At 49.2% G+C, this 19,215-nt stretch overlaps 2 protein-coding genes across 3 annotated transcripts in view; both read left to right on the forward strand.

Moving 5' to 3' along the window:
• Positions 1–7,581, forward strand: part of LOC112118926 (discoidin domain-containing receptor 2-like) — a 139,814-nt gene extending 132,233 nt beyond the window's left edge. For both annotated transcript variants that reach the window (XM_026658488.2, XM_026658489.2), the window contains 2 exons: positions 47–196; positions 5,290–7,581. In XM_026658488.2, coding sequence (XP_026514273.1) covers positions 47–196; positions 5,290–5,430 — 291 coding nt within the window. In that variant the 3' untranslated portion in view covers positions 5,431–7,581. The remainder of the gene's footprint in view (positions 1–46; positions 197–5,289) is intronic.
• Positions 7,582–14,283: 6,702 nt separating this feature from the next.
• Positions 14,284–19,215, forward strand: part of FAM166A (family with sequence similarity 166 member A) — a 47,236-nt gene continuing 42,304 nt past the window's right edge. Inside the window, exon 1 of the mRNA XM_026658470.1 lies at positions 14,284–14,339. Within this exon, the coding sequence (XP_026514255.1) occupies positions 14,284–14,339 (56 nt within the window). The remainder of the gene's footprint in view (positions 14,340–19,215) is intronic.

Below are 19,215 nucleotides of genomic sequence, written 5' to 3' on the forward strand. Positions count from 1 at the left end.
CAGCCCCGTGCGTGTGGCAGCAGCCGACCCGCTCTTCTCTCCACAGGGCAAGTTCACCACAGCCAGCGACGTCTGGGCGTTCGGGGTCACGCTCTGGGAGATGTTCACACTGTGCAAGGAGCAGCCCTACAGCCTCCTCTCGGACGAGCAGGTCATCGAGAACACAGGGGAGTTCTTCCGGAGCCAGGGCAGGCAGGTGAGGCAGCTCAGGCACCCTCCTCCCCCTTCGCTCTCCCGAATCTTGATCAGCAGCTCCCGTTTCCTGGCCTTCACACAGCCCTGGCATCCTCTGCCTTCCATCCCTGACCTCTCCAGCAGCTGCCCTGCCTCCCTTCCCCCTTCACCTCAGAGACCCTCGGCGCGTAGCCTCTTCCCCTCCTCTTGCACCCCACTGGATCCCCTGTGTCCTGCCTCCCTTTTCTACACGTGCTGCTCTCCCTGAGTCCCTTCGTCATCTCCTCCTGGCCCAGTCCACGCTCCACACTCCTGCCGTCTCTGATGCAGCCATTCACTCACTGTCCGCCTTGACTTTCTTGGTGTCTCCTCCGCATCTCTCCAGTGGGAACAGCTCCTCCCCTCTGGCCGGGCCTTTTCTGTGACCCTGGCCCTCCACGGCCTCCACTTGCCTTCCTCGTGCTCACCCTGCAGGAGGCTGTTCCTGTGCCCTCTCGGCCACCTGTGTTCCCCCGAGACGGCAGCTGAAGGCAAAATCCTTTGGGATCCTTCTCTGACTGTGCTCTTTATTCCATGGAACTCTGTCCCTTTTCTTGGGAGCCACGTGACTGCTGTCTTGTCATTCATAGGTGCCAGGCCTCTGCATGGTCCACCCCAAAGGAGGGACTCATGTGGGGAAGTGCTGTTCATCATCACACTCCTGGCCTTAGACTCCAATCTGTGAACCAGTGTTGCAGAGAGGAGGAGAAGGAGGAGGCTGAGAAGAGGCCCTTCGATTTGGCCAGGGGGGTCATTAGAGACCAGCCTGAGAGCAGAGTCAGTGGAGTCCAGAGGGCAGGAGCCAGGCTGGAAGGGATCAGGTCAGAGCTAGAGGAGAGGAGTTCGGTGCATGTTGGTTGCAGACTGCACGCTCAGCAAGTTTTGAAATGAAGGGAGAGACAGCAGGAGTTGAGGGACGGTTTACTGAGGGTCGGGGGGACCCACACTGGCTTACATTAGGAGGGAAGAAGACCGGGGGGTCATGACAGATTGAGAAGGAGGAGGAGACTGGAAGGAGCCTGGGGGCAATGGAAGTAGGCAACAGGCAGGGACAGGACTGCTGAAGCGGCAGGGAGGAGGTGAAACACCTCAAGATCCACAACAGGGGAGAAGGGGAAGAAGGCGTTCGAGGAGAAGGGGGCTTTGTCCATTTTCTATCTGAAAAAGTGAGGCAGATCCTGTACAGAGAGGGGTGGAAGAAGGTTTCAGGAGGAAGTTGAAGGTGGTGAAGAAGTAATGGGGTGTACGTGGGATTCAGTGAAAGAGGAAAACTAGGAGACAAGAAGTCTGTAGAGGAGGAACTCAGCATGGTCATGGGACTCCTTGCAGGGCCATCCAGGAGCATAAGAGCCAGAGCGGGGGGTGAACCAGTCAGCGGGTCAGACTCTATGGTGTCAGAGGGGGGTGCGGGAGCCGTCAGGGCAGGAGGAAGTGGAGTGGAGGGAGCGTGCTGAGGAGAAGGCTGAGATTGGCAGAGGAGACATGGATGTCAGCAGCCCAGAGGCTATGGAGGGCCAGGAGGCTGTGGGCAATGCTGATGGGATTGAGTGAGGGCTGGAGAGGGACTTCTAATACAGAGAGATCAGAGCGGGAGCAGTGTTGGCTGAAGACAAGGTTGAGGGAGAGGCTCACTGGGTGAGTGGGAGAGCTGTTTACAGGAGTAGGTGAGCCCGAGGATGTGGGTGGCTGGGTTAGACAGGCAAATGGAAGTTGCCACCAGTGACAGTTCTCTGGTCGGTCCGAGTATGGCACGTAAACTCCTTGGGGGGAGGCTCTGTGTCTTTTCTAGTGTATATGGCACAGAGGACACCAAAGGCACTCAGCAGACAGGCATAGCAACAAGGGATGGGTGAACACTGCTACAAACGTCGGGAAATATGCCCTCCAATTCTGGAATGAATTCATGGCAACAGAGCTCAGCCACCCCGCTTTTTGGTTTGCTTCCCGCACTCATTCCAGGGATAGGTTTCAATTGCAGGAACAGGGTTGTGGAATATGATTTTCAAAGTCACACGTACCAGGATTCGTAGAAATCAAATTTTGAATGTCCACATACAAGTATGATCCCTGAAAGGGCTTGTTCAGCCGGTCATTCAACTATCACCTGCCTTATGTGACTAATCACTGCAACGAGCAAATAGTATATTAACATATGCCTGGAGAATGAATTGGGATCAATTCACCAATAAAGATGTAGAATAATTTGGAACATTAAATCCATTTCAGGACATCCCTCTCTGCCCAGAGATGTACCTGGAGCTGAAAGGGCGGCTACATTTGTCACATACAATATTTGTTATGAATAGTTTGCTGAGCTGTAATCGTGCTCATTCGTGATTAATAACTGGCAGTTCTTAGAGTGCCAATCAAGCAGAACAGCCCATGGCTTTCTTCATTCTTCCAAACGGACAAAATGTTTCCTAACTGGAGCCAATCAGACACTCAGGAACAATTCACCATGAAGAAAGGATAGAGAAGAGGAAGAAAAATAATTGTGGCCCATCCCCTAGCTTTCAGGGGGGCCCAGAATGTGCACTGGCCTCATTGCCACATCTAAGGGTGTCAGGCACTATGTCACTACACACCCATCAGGGTAGTGTCGGAGATGTGACCCAGATCTCAGTTTTGGGGCTGTGTAAAATACCTTTAGAGCTACTGCTTTTAAAGGTCAGGGGAAAAGCCCTTTGAACAGTGCCCCGTGGAGCTACTCATCAGTTGGATGGATTCCTGTGAACAGCACCTCCAAAATCTGCTGCCATGCAGGGTAAAGCCGTTTGAACAAACCCCCAGGGGCGACTGCATTCCCTCACTGTTCTGCTTTCAGACCAAGATACTTGCTCCAAGTTGGGTTTTGAGGTGTAAAATCTAATCCTTGGTTTGCTTGGTTCACAATGGCTCAGTGAGAGAGAAGGTGGAAGGTACCAGTTCAACAGCCCTGAAGCTTGAAGTCCCCTGTTTCTTTCTAGAACAGTTGGAGCAGCAGGGTAAGCCTCACACACACACTCCGTACCAATGTGCCTTGACCTGGAGATTGTTTTATCTAGTGATGACACCGAGTTGTGTTATCACAGCTCACACAGGCCTTGGCTTCTCTGCTGAGACTGCCAGCAAAGGGCCAGCTGCTGCCAGGGTGCACAAATTCTTGCTGTGATTCTAGGTGCCCCAGATCCTAGCCAGCACCCCTCCTTACCACCCACTAGGGCTGCTGTGAGGAGAAGCCACGCCTCCATTGCTCTGAATGCCTGGGGGTGTTTCAAGCTTCCCTGGGTCTCAGCAGGCTGCAGCATTGTTTCCTCCTTTGGCCTGTCTGGCACATTCCCTGGGCACTGACTGCTCAGCCCACCTGCCCTAGGCTGCCCCTCGGCTGCCCCAGTTACTTAACCCGCTCCCTGAACTCCACCCAAATGGCGTAAGGCTTCTGGTTACAGTTTCTCTCTCTCAGGGGCCTACAGCAGTTGTGAAGTGGTGAGCACACGCCCCACACTTTGCATGGGGTCGAACACATTTATGCTCTTTACTTAATCATGAAAAGCACAGGAGAGCACATATGAAACAAAGCAATAAACATCTGAACCCACCGTCTCTTCACGGGGTCACCCTTCCCTGGTGAGTCCTTGGGGATCCATCTGTGTCAAGGAAGAATCCCTTACCCAGCTTGATCTTCCTCTCTCCTGCACCATGCCTCCGTCCTCTCCCTCCTCCTTTCTCTCTCTCTCTCCCCCCCCCCATGGGTTTTTCTTTCCTTCTACTCATGGTAAACTTGGACAGCTCCTACCTTCCCCCTCTCCCGTCAGAGTAGTCAGCTAAACTGTTTTTTCTAAGGATTCAGCTGCTTTTTTAGCATAACCTTTGTGACGTGTACGTACTATTGTTAACCTTAAGTATGTCCCATTGTCCCTCCGGTGAGTACCTGCTACAGAACCCCTCAGAAATGGTGGATCCGGACACATAGAGGCAATCACGATACAGCAGTTTTTCATATTATCGGAAGCTGTACAGACATAGCCCCAATTCATCTCGGATGACCAGATGTCCCAATAAAATCGGGACTGTCCTGATTTTGAGGAGTTTGTCCCATGTCCCGACTGAAGTACGGTCGGGACACCATTTGTCCCGATATTTTGTTACGAGCGTTTTTGTTTTTTTTCCCTTACACTCACCTGTCCGGGTCTTCGGTGGCAATTCGGCGGAGGGTCCTTCAGTCGCTGACGGTCTTTGGGGGCATTTCGGCGGCGAGTGCTTCTGTCTTTGGCGGGCAAGGTTTATTACATGCCGCCGAAGACTGTCAGCGACTGATGGACCCTCCGCCGAATTGCCACCGAAGACCCGGACGGGTGAGTGTAACAAATATCGGGACCCCGCGGTGGTCCCAATATTTTCCACTTAGCATCTGGTCACCCTAAATTCATCACACTGGGAAATGGATTGTCAGCTATAGCTGGTTGAAGAATTTTTGACAGAGTTTTCGTTTGGAAAATGCAGCTTTGTTGAAATCAAAACATTTCATGGGAACCTGTCGGTTTCAACTACATTTTAGACAGAAAGGTGTCAAAACAAATGGTTTTGACTTTCTCGTTTTGTTCATATGTTGAAATGTTTTATTTCGGTAAGGTAAAAACAATCCATTTTGACTTTATCATTGCAACTTTTCTATTACTAAAATGAAACGTTTTTATCTTAGCAAAACAAAACAATTCTCCATTATCAGATGAATTGACATTTTTCAGAATTTTCATTTCATGGGAAATATGGAAATTTTGACTTTTTGTTTCGATTTGGAACAAATTTTGAAATGTTGGAATTTCTCACTGGATGAAGATCCCAGTTTCTGATCACAGCTCTGTTATCAACTGAGCTAACAAAACACCCACGTAGCTAATGTGTATGCATGTATCAGTTTCCTCCCTGAGGGGCTGACAGTGAAACTTTACCTGCCCACACGAAGTCACGCCAATAAGTGTTAAGATAATGCATGGCTGTTCACTGCCTTGTAAAACCTAGAGAAATGGCAGCCGTCCCTTGTTATTAATTGGGTAATTAATGACACTGAAGTAGTTGTATTTTTCCTGCTTGCAGATCTATCTGTCCCAAACACCTCTGTGTCCAAACTCTGTGTTTGACCTGATGTTAAAGTGTTGGAGCCGAGATATAAAGGATCGTCCCACTTTTGATATGATTCACCACTTTCTGGTAGAACAAATGGACTGTAACATTTGACCTGAGTGGAAAAGAGACAAATTGCTGAGAACAGGATGACTTCGGTGGTGTCTCTTTTTGCCTGTCTCTCCCAAACAGATGGGCAGGCAGCCCTCACTACACTCCCTTAGACTGTAATCTCTTTTAAATTGAGATGTCCATGGCAGCTGCTTGTTTTATTGGCCATGGTCTGACATACATGACCAGAGGAAACCTATCTTATTGGTAGAAGAATCATCTCCTGTTCTGCATAATTTCCTGGGAATACTGTGAGGGGGGTTTCTTTGGCACCCCACGGCTACAGACACCTGTGGACAAAAAAACTGGAGAAGACTTTACAAGGGACTCCCAGCTCTCCCCGAAGAGACAAGAAGAGAAGGCTAACAGCTCAGGAGCTAGGATTGGAAGAAAGGATGTGGAGAAAGAAAGACTCCAGTCTTCTAAAGATATAGAAGCTCTGTGCACGTTAGCAAGCAATTCAGTATGTCCTTGCTAAAGAAAATATATATAATGTAACTAACTATAAATGAATAGAAATAGGCAGTGGTTAAGGGGACTTGAGACCCAGACAGAGTTAGATTTAGCAACCCTTTGGAGGTAATATGATCAGGGACTGCAGATGATGTGGATAGAAGAATCCAAGTCTATGTCCGTTTATTCCTGTGGTTGTTCAGCACTGCTTTTGTTATATATGTGCCTTTTTCCCACACTGGATTTTTATCTTTAAAAAATGAATGTCAAAGGTCATCGGAAGGTTGCTGTAGTAGAGGATCTTTCTTTGACCTGCAAATAAAGGTTGGGGTAGAGGTTTGTATTGGAAAATAGCTGATACTGTACTACTGTCTCTATGTAGATTTATTATCCTTATGAACTTGTAGCCAGAATGGACTGATGTGCAATGAATCCTGTATAAATACCCATTAATATGAGCTGTCTAGGTCAATGCTGTTATGTGGTGGGAGGGAGCTCGCATTTGGTGAGACGGCATGGGTGAAAGCAGAATGGCTGCGTCATTTGTCAGAGTTCAGTGCATGCCTGAGCACAAGGGAGAGAGCACCTACCACGCCAGCTTCTGCCCATCTGTCCTGGGGGACTTCTTGTCAACTTGTTGGACATTACTGCTGTGGCAGGGCCCGTTCTACCACACAGGCAAACGTGTGCTGCCTGCCTGGCCCTGTCGGGAGGTTTCCTTCTGGCAAGGAGGGGCTGACACACCAGATGAGAATGTTATTGCTAATCATGCTGGGCTTGCTTTTCACACCCTATGCCTCCTACTTAAAAAATATCTAGTCATTGAACTGCGAGTAGTTTCTTATTTTGATTATGTCACAGAATGCTCTTTCCCAAGGTTTTATAGGAGGCAGAGAATTCAGAGCCTATGCCGCAGCCTACTTTTTCCATTGCTGATTTATCAGGTGTCTGGGTGGACGTCCCACAGTACCCTCATTGCATAACAAAGTGCTATTAGGACCAAACGAAAAATCTCCTAAAATGGAGAAGGTGAAAATTGAGCATTTCCTTCTCCAGGCTTTTTCAACTCTTCTAACACACCTAATTCAGAGCAGGAATTAGTCTTAACCTTTCCTGAGTCACAAACATATTCTATCCACTGCCAGAGCATGGGCTGATGTGAAGAGCTCTGTGTGTATTGAGGGGGAGACCATTAGGGAGAAAGAAAGTGCATTTAGCTACGATAAGAGAATAATTAGGACTGTGTGTGTGCAAGAAGAATATCCTGGTGCAAAATTGGCTCGAAACTGTCCTGTGATGCATCAGTAAATTTCTGCTGTTTGCTTCCTCAGAGATCAACTATACTGAAGTCTTTAACAATGTTAACCAGTTAGATCTCATATGCAAATGACTGCATCCTGATTGGCTCTTCAGAAGCTAACAGTTTTTCTTGCTTCAGCCAATCAGTTCAGTTATGCAATTATATGCTTCCTGACTGGCTAATAGGAAGCAAATAATAGTTTGATTCTGGCTCTCTGCCATCATCTTCACAGCCATAGGAGAGAGCTGCAGATACTTCTGATTTAAAACGTTTGGAATATGTAAGCATACGGAAACTGACTTCTTGTGTTTGTTAATGTCAGGATTTAGTTTCCCTCAATTTAAATATTGATTCATACAACATTTGTCTCTCATATCAATAAACCGTGATGGTAAACTCAACAGAAGTGAATTTCTCCTTATTATCTGAGTGGCTGCACAGAGGACATACGTCTAGATCAACATGCTGTAGCCTTGTTATATACATGGCAGTTTGTGACCTTAGAATGAATATCCATTGGTCATTTCATGAAATGGACACAGGAAGGAATTTCTAAGCATAATTTGAGAAGAAAGGCCTGCATCATCCATGCAGAATTGATAAAGGCTGAAAGAGAAGTGGAAGCATCGCTGCAGTGGTTCTCCTGGTGCCCTGGGACACCTCCCCTTAAATGTCTCACTTCTTTCAGTTAGTATTTTTGTCCTTATTATATTAGCTCAAAACATTCAGGTTTGAGGAAACACAACAGGTACTTTTACAACCAAGAATAGTTCTCAGTTTTTAATTATAGACAGATGTAAACAGCCTGTGTCAGATGCTTCCCTTGCCCTGTCAGCACAGATGGCCCTAACTCAAATGGAACTGGTATGGTTCCACTGTGCAGGGACGAGGACTTGGCTAACCATACAGGCTGTCTATGACGGGGTGGGCTAGGCCCGGAGGCCCCTTACTGGAGGCCTCAGTGTCCTGCCACACCTGTACCAGGAAAGGAGCAGTAGAGAAGTCCTCCAAGCAGCCTAGAGTGGCTGCAGGGGAAGCAGCCAATCAGGGCGCAGGAGGGCCATATAAAAGGAGTTGGAGCGCTAGAACCAGTCAGTTTCTTGCTGGATCTGGGGGAGCACAGATAGAGCTCCTGACTAGCTAAAGGGAACTGCAGCACCATGGACAGCTCAGTGCTGGCAGGGATTGGGGCAGAAAGGAAGAGCTCCTGGGTCTGAACTTAGATGAGCCCTGGGATAAGGATGAAGCTTTGGTAAAGGCTGGGGCCATGCAGAAGTGGCCCAGAGAACTGAAAGCAGTGTAGTTAAAGGGACATGGTGGCATGTGGCTACTATTCTTAGGATCCCTGCACTGGGACCCAGAGTAGTGGGTGGGCCTGGGCTCTTCCCCCCCCCCCCCCAGCCCAGTGGGGAACTGGCCTACAGTCAGATAGCAAGAAACCCCCAGAAGGGGAAGTGAACTATTTAGTGGCCGAGCAGGGGCGAGAGTAGACCAAGAGGGTGAAACCATTGCCTCCAGGGAGGAAGCCCTGGGGGTACAGTCTGATATCGCAGGCACACGTGAGAGGTGGGTGCCATGCTGTTACATTTAGTACCAGAAGTGGGATCCTTTGGACCGACCCCTGATCAACAAGGGGTACACGGCCATGGAAGAGGGGATCCGCCTGTTGGTGGCAGGCCAGCAGCAGCAGGGGACCCAGGCCCTACTGATGCAATTAGTGGAGAACCTGCAATGGCAACAGGAGGTCCAGTTTGTAGCGCAACAATGGTGGGAGGAGATCCACTCCAGCCAGCAGGAGTGGGTACAGAGGTGGTCGGATCACACCACACCCAAGAACCGAGTCGGTGATGGATCTGCTGGTTGGTTGGCTCCGGGCCTGGCAAAACTCAGATCAGACAATGACCCCTAGGCCTTCTTTCAGACCTTTGAGCAGGTGGCAAAGCAGCAGACTGGAAAGAGTCGACTTGGGCAGCCCACATAGCACCGTTCCCGATGGGTGAGGCACAGGCAGCTTACTGGGTGGTAAGCGATGAGCAGGCAAGTTCCTACCCAGTGGGGAAGGCAGCCATTTTGGATTGGCTAGGGCTGACATCGGAGACGTACAGGCACAAGTTCCGGACAGCATTATTCCCGCAAGGGGAGCAACCACGGATTCTGGCGCAGGCGATGCGCTGACTTGCTCCAGAGACCAGCTTGGTGGAGAAGCTCCTGGATCAGGTGGTCCTAGAGCAATTCGTGACAGTCTTACTAGGAGGGACACAGCTGGGTAAGGAGTTTACAGCCGGCCTCAGCGGGGTAAGCAATCGAGTGAGCTGAGGCCTACTTTGCGGTTGAAGGAGAGGAACGGCCCAAGCTGTATGGTAAACTGAGAGGGGTGCACCAGGGGGTGGCCCAGGGAAGCTCGCAAGGGGGAAAGCCCCAAGGCTTCTAGACTCAAAGGGTGCATTGCAATTGCAAGGAGTCCGGGGAGCCCTGCAGCCTATGGGAAGTACTAGTGCAAAGGAGCTAGGAGACCCGGTAGTCTGCTACAGGTGGGGCCAGCCTGGCTATATTAAAAGGAACTGCCCAGTAATGGAATGTGACTATTTTAAACTGTGGGACCAATGAGTGGGGGGTCTACCCCAAAGGTCATAGAATACAGTAACTCCTCACTTAAAGTGGTCCCGGTTAACGTTGTTTCGTTGTTACGTTGCTGATCAATTAGGGAACATGCTCGTTTAAAGTTGTGCAATGCTCCCTTCTAACGTCGTTTGGCAGCCGCCTGCTTTGTCCTCTGCTTGCAGGAAGAGCAGCCCGTTGGAGCGAGCTGGTGGGGGCTTGGAACCAGGGTGGACCGGCAGCCCCCCCATCAGCTCCCCACTCCCCTAAGTTCCTTGTGCTGCAGCCGCCCAGCAGGCTATCAATTGCAGCTGTCCCTCCCCCCACTGCCATGTGCTGCTCCTGCCCTCTGCCTTGGAGCTGCTCCCCAAGCCTCCTGCTTGTTGGGTGGGGGGGGGGGAAGGGAAAGGGGCTAATGTCAGGGTGTCCCCCTCCCCCCTGCTCACCCCTTCTCCATATAGAGCAGGGAGGGGACACAGACGGAGAGAGACAGAGAGAGCCTGGGGCAGCAGCTGCTGTCTCAACTTCCTGATCCAAGACAATGCAGTTAAGAGTGGGTCAGCTTACTTAAAGGGGCAGTGTGCGTTTCTCTCTCTCTCCCAAACACAAGGTGTGTGTCTGTCTCTGTCTGCTATGCTGTCTCCCCTCCCTCCATTCCTGCTGCCTTGTAGAGTGTGAGGCTACATTAACAACAATGTGTTAACCCTTGAGGGCTCAGCCGAGTGCTAGTTCATCATTTAGCACAGGAGTTCTCAAACTGGGGGTCGAAACCCCTAAGGGGGTCATGAGGTTATTACATGGGGGGTCGTGAGCTGTCAGCCTCCACCCCAAACCCTGCTTTGCCTCCAGCATTTATAATGGTGTTAAATATATAAAAAAGTATTTTTAATTTATATGGGGGGGTCGCACTCAGAGGCTTGCTATGTGAAAGGGGTCACCAGTACAAAAGTTAGAACCACTGATTTAGCAGCAAGACATTCTCTGGGAAATATCCCACCCTTTTCCACCCTCTAACTTCACCACCTCAACCAAGCTTCACAATCATCATAGCTGTGAACAGTATTAAATTGTTTGTTTAAAACGTATACTGTGTGTATGTCTATATAATATATAGTTTTTTGACTGGTGAAAAAAATTTCCCTGGAACCTAACCCCCCCTCCACCCCATTTACATTAATTCTTATGGGGAAATTGGATTCGCTTAACATCGTTTCGCTTAAAGTCGCATTTTTCAGGAACAGAACTACAGCGTTAAGTGAGGAATTACTGTATCAGGGTTGGAAGGGACGTCAGGAGGTCATCTAGTCCAACCCCCTGCTCAAAGCAGGACCAATCCCCAACTAAATCAAATCAGCATGGCCCCACCATGGGTAGTGACAGTCAAGCTGAGAGGAATGGTAGTTAAGGGTCTGGTAGACTCAAGGTGTAGGTACACCTTGGTTTGGGAGGACCAGGTGAAGGCAACTAGCCTGGACTGACACCTCCCAGTACATGTCTCCTATGTACATGGGGAGACCCAAGTCTATCCCACAGCAGAATTTGAGCTGGAGGTACAGGGCCGGCGAGCTAAATTCCAGGTCAGCGTGGTCAAGGACCTGGTGTGGCCCGTAATTTGAGAGACTGGGTGGGTTACTCAGCCCTCATGTGGGAAAGACCTGACAGTGATCCAGGACTCAGAGGGTCTAGGCCCAGATGGGAAAGAAAGCAGAGGGGCTGGGAGCCAGGGTAAGGAAACTCCGGAAAAGAGCCCAGAGGTGAGACCATGATGCCCAAGATGTGAGGGACCTGCTGAGGAAGTGCCAACAAGACTTGGACGAGTCCAACATATCCCCAGGGAAAGTCATTGACCAGCTGGTCTGAGTAGAGCAAGAGTTGGCCTGGGTACAGGTGGAAGCCAAGGGGTAGAGGGAACAATGCTTGGCTTTGCTGGAAGCATTGGCCCATTCCCAGAGGGAGAAGACTCCAAGAGCACAGCAGGAAACCTCAGAGACCTGGGCCTAGCAGGGTCCTATGGGAACCCAGACGGAGCTCCATTGCAGCAGGGTACTGTGGGAACTCCGGCTGAAATACCTGGTGTGCTATTTCTATTATCTTGGCAGGGTGTTCCATTCAAATGAATTGACCCCCACCCAGACAGCCCTAATGGCTCCATGTCGCAGATACCTTGTCTGATCTCCCATGCATCTGGGAGAAAAATCAATTCTTCCTCCCACACCCCACCCCATCCCATCCCCCAAGGGATAGCCATGCCAAGTGGATAGGTACAGAGTCATACAGATTTTTATAATATTTTATTAGCTCATTCCCACATTCATCACAGTAACCAGAGCAGGAATGACCAGAGGGGTGGAGGGAACCATAGAGATAGGTGGACATTTCCACCCTATCAGAGCCAGAACTTCCCCATAACAACACTACCACCACCACCACCAAAGGCAGCTTTGTCTGAACCCTCACAACACTGTCCAAGTAAAGAGAGATTACAAACAAACAAGACTGACTGGGTAGGGATGGCACGTCCTCGTCAAGCTCTGTCTCCTTTAGTGGAACAGCTGGCATGTCTCTCATTAACTCACGAGGGTCTTGGCAAGCTGGGTGTGACTCTTGCAGGGCTCAGCGGGTTTGGCTTGGGTAGCAGAGCTGATCGCTTTTCTGAGTGTAACATCCTCAAGTGCAGGCTGCGTCCATTCAGTGTTCTGTGCTCATGATGGGACAGTCTTTCAAAATGCAGCATAAAATGGACACTTGCTGTGCTCCCCTGAACTTACCGCTACTGCCTTGGCCTGCTCGTAGACCACCTTCCAGCCCTTGATTTCATCCTGGCTCTGGTCACTGGTGCATGCAATTATCTGTTCGGCGAGTGGTTTTGAAATCCCATTATATACCTTCTGTGTTTGATTTCAGAAGCCAGGGCCTTGAACTGCTGATGCCTTGGCCCAAAAAGCACTCAGAGTTTTGCTGTCTGTCGCTGGCAGCCCCTGGGATCCCTGGTTGATAGGCACTATAGATCCAGACTGTGATGACCAATGTTCAGATGGCTCTGGAAGTGGTTCTCCAAAAGCAGTGAGTGTCATGGAAGCACCTGGCAACTGGATTCCTGTGATGGAATTTGACTCACCACCACAGTGCCTCCTGCTGGCCATCCTGGGAAATAGTTTGGGGTTGCCAGTGCGTCCTCCTCAGGTGGTGTCTCGCCCGTTGTCACTCCTGTCTCCGTGTCCAGGATGTGCATCACACCCCGGACCGCGTCATCCTCCTCTGGACACAGCCCTCCAGCTGTGCCCCACTCAGTTCTCTCCCCGATTCCGGGGGACCGACAGCCCTCAGTCCTGCCACTCGCCTCAGTGGCAAATCTGCAGTCCAGATTCTAGCCACTCGTCTCAGTGGCAGACTACAGTCCATGCACTGCCCACTTCCCTCAGTGGCCAGTGGGGGAAACAGGGAGGGGGAAGAGCCCAGGCCCCCCCATTACTCCAGGCCCTGACCCAGGGATCCTATAACTGGCAGCCACATACTGCCCCTTCTCCAACTCCGCCATCTCCTTCCCTGGACCACTTCCCCGCAGCCCCAGCACCGCCTCTGCCCTTGTATCAGGGCCTCAGTTTGACAGCAGTCAGCCTGGAGCTTTCTCATACTCTGCTGACCCTTCCCGGCGCTGCTCTGTCCATGGCACTCCAGCCCGCTAAGCAGCCAGTCCTCCTCGTCCTCCAGGGATTGACTGTCCTCTGCTATGCTCAGCAGCCTCTTCTTATATGGGCCAGCCTGGCCCTGATTGGCTCCTCCAATAAACCCTCTCCTAATTGGCTAGCACTACAAGCCTTTTCCTTATTGGCTGCCTCCCACACAGCCTCCCCAGGGTTGCTTTAACCCCTTACATACCAGTGAGGGGCAGCTGTCCCATCACAATCCTAGATGGCTACTTTGGGAAGTTTAAACTGGTAGCTGGGACAGCCTGTGGAATATTAATTTGGCTTGTGTGTTATGTTGGTTATGCTATAGGGAGCACTTTAAAATTGAGTTTGCTAACATGAGTCGAAGCACCTTGTATAGACACAGTTTAACAACTTCACAGTCATGTTAGCTGGGTATTTTGCACTATAGGTGAACGCTACATGACCTAGGCTACTACACAACCTGCTAACACAACTTCAAAGGTGTTAAACTGTGTCTTACAGAAGTGCTCGGGGGCTTTCCAAGTGTATTATGCTAACTCAAGTAAGGTAGTTTGTCTAAGAAAAGCACTTTTATTCACCGTCCTGGACAGACCCTAGCCTCCTCTCGGAACTTGGCCAGTTGTCTATTGTACATGTTGACCCAGAAAACTGACAAGCACAGGGCTTCATTTGGTATGAAGTGTCATTACGAGCGTATTAAATTTTCTGGCTTTGCTGCTGCTGTGGCTTTGTGGCATCTTCACAATGGTTGCCATGGCAACCATGTTGTTTGACCTCACCCGGTCCCTGCCTCCTGTAAGTTGAAGACCCAAGCACAGATGCTGACCTACAATGTCAGCCCCACCGAAACACAGCCTCTTCACCCCGGATCCTTACTACATCCCAGGGTGAGTTCTGACTCGCATAGCGAACCTATCACTTAGTTGCTGAAGGAACTTGGTGTAATTGGGGAGGATGGAGGAGGGAAATGTATTGTTTACATGAATTGTGATCTGTCTCCTGATATAATTAAACTCTCCATTTAAAAGTGCACTGAATGAATCAGGGAAGCATTTGTATAGAATATAGTTAAAGATGGAATTAAGGTCTGGCATTTCCTCATTTGTGAGTGCTTGACTTTGCAACTTTAACATTCTTTTTGAACATAGCTTTATTATGTGTGTGTGCCTGGGTATGTGGGGGAGAAGCTTGCTAGTGTATATACATGCATGTTATAGGTGGGGCTGATAGCACCAACTATTACCAAGGCTGCCTGACACTTCCTTTTATAAGATGCTATTTTCAATCTCTCATAACTTTTGCGAAACTGTGATTGTCTGGGCTGAAATTTTCCGCCCAGGGGGTCTGGTTCAGGCTGAATTATTTTGGAGACCATCAGGCAAAATGCTTCAGCTGTAGGAACTGGGGTAAGGAAAAATATGTTTTGCCCATATTAAATTCCGATGCCCGTTTCTTTTAAAACCTCTACTGCCTCTTTGGAGTAGAGTTTCGAAATTTGGCAGGGGCTTGGCCTTTATATCGGGGACCTGCCTTTTGCCAGTCCTTTTAAAATATGCCCAAACTTGACCAAGTCATCAGACTTTGAAAAACTGCAGATTACACATGCTTAGAGGACACCTGCTAGAGCTTTGCAGCTAAATTTCCAACAGACTTCACCTGCATTGAGTATGCTCCAACCTGAGGCTGTTAGGGGCTGAGCAGGTCTTTCCCTTTAATTGCTGTTCTGGGCTGGGTCAGAGCCAGACACCATAAATGAAAGCCTGGAGCCTGACTCTCTTCTGTTCTCAGTGGGGAGGGAAGGAGACTAGGTATTGGGAGTAGACTGGGATTGTCTGGGCAAGGAAACTGGGATTGGAAACCAGAAAGGTAGGAAGAAGGAGGTGGAGGGGAAGGAGACCGATTGGATGAGGATCTGGAAGGAGGGGAAGTGGGACTGGCTGGGCCTGGATACTGAGAATAGGAATGGGGGAGAGAGGACAGGAGTCTGGAGAGCGAGACGGGGGCTAGGATGAGAAGCCGGAGGATTGGAAACTGGTGTTGGCTAGTTGAGGAGAATGGAACTAGGATGGGGAGACAGGGTGGGGAAGAGACAGCAATGGAACAGGGACAAGTTGGAGGAGATGGGTCAGAAGGGTTCAAGCTTGGAGGGAATAGACAAAAAAAGTCTGTGCCCACTAGATCCATAGATTCCAAGGCCAGAAGGGACCATTATGATCATCTAGTCTGACACATGCACACACCCATATACCACAGGCCATAGAACTTCCCCAAAATAATTATTAGAACAGAACTTTTAGAAAAACATCCAATTGTGATTTAAAAATTGTCAGCGATGGAGAATCCACCACAACCTTTGGTAAATTGTTCCAATAGTTAATTACTCTCATCTTTTAAAATGGATGCCTTATTGCCTCTCTGAATTTGTCTAGCTTCAACTTCTAGCCATTGGATCGTGTTAGACCTTTCTCTGCTAGACTGAAAAGCCCATTATTAAATATTTGTTCCCCAGGTAGGTACGTATAGACTGTGATCAAGTCACCCCTTCACCTTCTCTTTGCTAAACTAAATGGATTGAGGAACTTGAGTTATCACTAAGGCAGGTTTTCTGATCCTGTCATCAGTTTCGTGTCTCTCCTCTGAACTCTCTCCAATTTATCAACATTCTTCTTGAATTGTGCGCACCTGAGCTGGACACAGGATTCCAGTAACGGTGGCACCAGTGCCAAATATAGACCTAAAATCACCTCTCTGCTCCTCCTTGAGAGTCCCCTGTTTGTACATCCCAGGATCGCATTAGCCCTCTGGGCCACAGCATCACACTGTGAGCTCATGTTCAGCTTGTATTCTACCGTGACTCCCAAATCTTTTTCAGAGTCACTGCTTCCCAGGATAGAGTCCCTCATCCTGTAAGTATGGCCAACGTTTTTTGGTCCTAGATGTATACACTTACCTCTAGCCATATTAAAATGAATAGTGTTTGCTTGCAGCCAGTTTAACAAGAGCTCCAGATTGCTCTGAATTGGTGACCTGTCCTCTTTATCATTTACCACTGTGACAGACCCAGACCAGTGGGGTACAGGAGTCTGGTAGAGGGCAAATATACTGGTCACTGGATGAGTAGTTTTCTGTTCCCTGCGTGACCAGAGCAGGGGCTGCACTAGAGTAATCAGGAACCTGCTAGAACCAGTTAAGGCAGGCAGGCTAATTAGGACACCTGGAGCCAATTAAGAAGAAGCTGCTAGAATCAATTAAGGCAGGCTAATCAGGGCACCTGGGTTTTAAAAGGAGCTGACTTCAGTTTGTGGTGTGAGTGTGAGGAGCTGGGAGCAAGAGGCGCAAGGAGCGGAGAGTGAGAGGGTGTGCTGCTGGAGGACTGAGGAGCACAAGCGTTATCAGACACCAGGAGGAAGGTCCTGTGGTGAGAATAAGGAAGGTGTTTGGAGGAGGCCATGGGGAAGTAGCCCAGGGAGTTGTAGCTGTCATGCAGCTGTTACAGGAGGCACTATAGACAGCTGCAGTCCACAGGGCCCTGGGCTGGAACCCGGAGTAGAGGGTGGGCCTGGGTTCCCCCCAAACCTCCCAATTGACCTGGACTGTGGGTTCTTCCAGAGGGGAAGGTCTCTGGGCTGTTCCCCAACCCACATGGTGAATCTCTGAGGCAAGAAAATCTGCCAATAAGCGCAGGACCCATCAAGATAGAGGAGGAACTTTGTCACACCACTTATTATTTACTATGTATCTGTGATGATTTTGCTTTATTCCAAGTCATTGATTAACAATGTTAACCAGCGTAGGACCCAAACCGGATCCCTGCAGGACGCCACGGGAAAGCACAGCCACTCAGTGACGACCATTCCCTGTTTACAGTGACGTTTTGAGGCCTATCAGTTAATTTTATAGCATTCAAGTTTTTTAATCCAAACATTGTGTGGTACTTAGTCAAACGCCTTACAGAGGTTTAAGTACACCTCTACCCCGATAGAACGCGAATTCGGATAGAACGCGGGAAAGCAGCGCTCCGGGGGCGGGGCTGCGCACTCCGGCGGCTCAAAGCAAGTTCAATATAACGCGGTTTCACCTATAATGCGGTAAGATTTTTTGGCTCCCGAGGACAGCGTTATATCGGGGTAGAGGTGTCTATTATGTCAGCACTATTACCTTTATCAACCAAATTACAAATCTCATCAAAAGAAGTGTGACAAGATCTATTTTCCACAAACCCATGTTGATCTGCATTAATTACATTACCCTCCCTTTAATTCTTTATTAATCGAGTCCCATATCAGCTGCTCCATTATCTTGCCCGGCATCGATGTCAGGCTGACAGCGTTATAATTACCCAGGTCATCCCACTTACTCTTTTTAAAAATGGGCACAACATTCGCTTTCTTCCAGTCTTCTGGAACATCCCCAGTGCTCCAAGACTTACTGAAAATCAACGTTAATGGTCCTCAGCCAGCTCTTTTAACTTGCATCCAAGATTTTTATCTGAACCTGCTCGTTTTAAAGAGTCTAACTTTAGTAGCTTCTGTTTAACATCCTCCAGAGACACTAGTGGACTGGAAAGAGTGTTATCATCCCTATATGATGAGACAGTCGTCTGCTTTTTTTTTTTTTCACCCAAATCCACAACAGAAATATTTATTGAACACTTCTGCCTTTTCTTCATTATTATTGATAATTCTACCATTTCCATCTAGTCATGGAGCAGTACTTTTGTCAGGATTATTTTTGTTCCTAATATATTTTAAAACTCCTTATTGTCCTTAACTCTGCTGGCAGCATATTTCTGTGTCCCTTCACAGCTTCCGAGGACTCGTGCTCTTTCTCAGCTCTGTACGGTTCCTGGGAGGAACCCCCTTCAGTGTGACAGCCCTTCTCAGGGGTCCACTCTCTCAGGGGTTAAGTCCCTCCGCCTCCTGGAACCACACCTCTCTGAGCCTTCAGCACACCTGTCTCTTGCCGTGGGCCCCCTCAGGGAGTCCACTCGCTCTGGACCCCCGGGGCCTCCACATCCAGAGGGAATAATGCAACCCTGATCTCTAGACTGGAGTGACTCTCCACCAGTGTAAAACTGGAGGGCTTATTGAGCATCTAAACCCAGCACAGGAAGCTCTCCGGGCCCTCAGGCCTAGAAACCCTCAGCACAGGACATCCAGGTCTCTCCTGCATCCAGGGGGGCTCTGGCTGCTCTCTCTCCCCAGTCCAGCAGCCCCCTCCTTCCAGCCGATCATCCGATATCATCTTCCCCAACAACTCCCCCCCATCCTTTGTCTTCTGTCCCAGGTAAACAGGTCGCTGGGGTCCTCTCTCTTCCGTCCTTTGTTCCCCTCTGGCTGGAACTGGGTGGTCAGGTCACTGGGGTCCTCTTTCCTCTGCTCTTTGTCCTCCCACTGGCCAGAACCGACTGATTGCCAAGCTGGGGTGGGCCTCTTAGTCACCAGGTCACCAGTTGTTAGGGTTCCCCATCTCCAGGCCGTTGTCTGGGGGTCCCGGCTGCCAGGCGAGGTCACACCTGGTCCCCTGCAACAACAAACCCTCTCCCACCACCTTGTTGAACATGCAGCACACAGGGAAACTGAGGAGTGCACATACTATTCATGTAAAACACTACAAAAATCCCCAACTTCGTCACAGTCCCTTATCAATTTTCTACAATTCCTAGCTTCTGATTTATATTCATTACTATCAGCTTCCCTTTTCTTCCATTTGTGTTTATATATATATATATATATATATATATATATATATATATATATATAT

Source organism: Terrapene carolina, unplaced genomic scaffold, assembly GCF_002925995.2.
Source record: "Terrapene carolina triunguis isolate 2854851 unplaced genomic scaffold, T_m_triunguis-2.0 Scaffold449, whole genome shotgun sequence".
In the NCBI taxonomy this organism is placed as follows: Eukaryota; Metazoa; Chordata; order Testudines; family Emydidae; genus Terrapene; species Terrapene triunguis.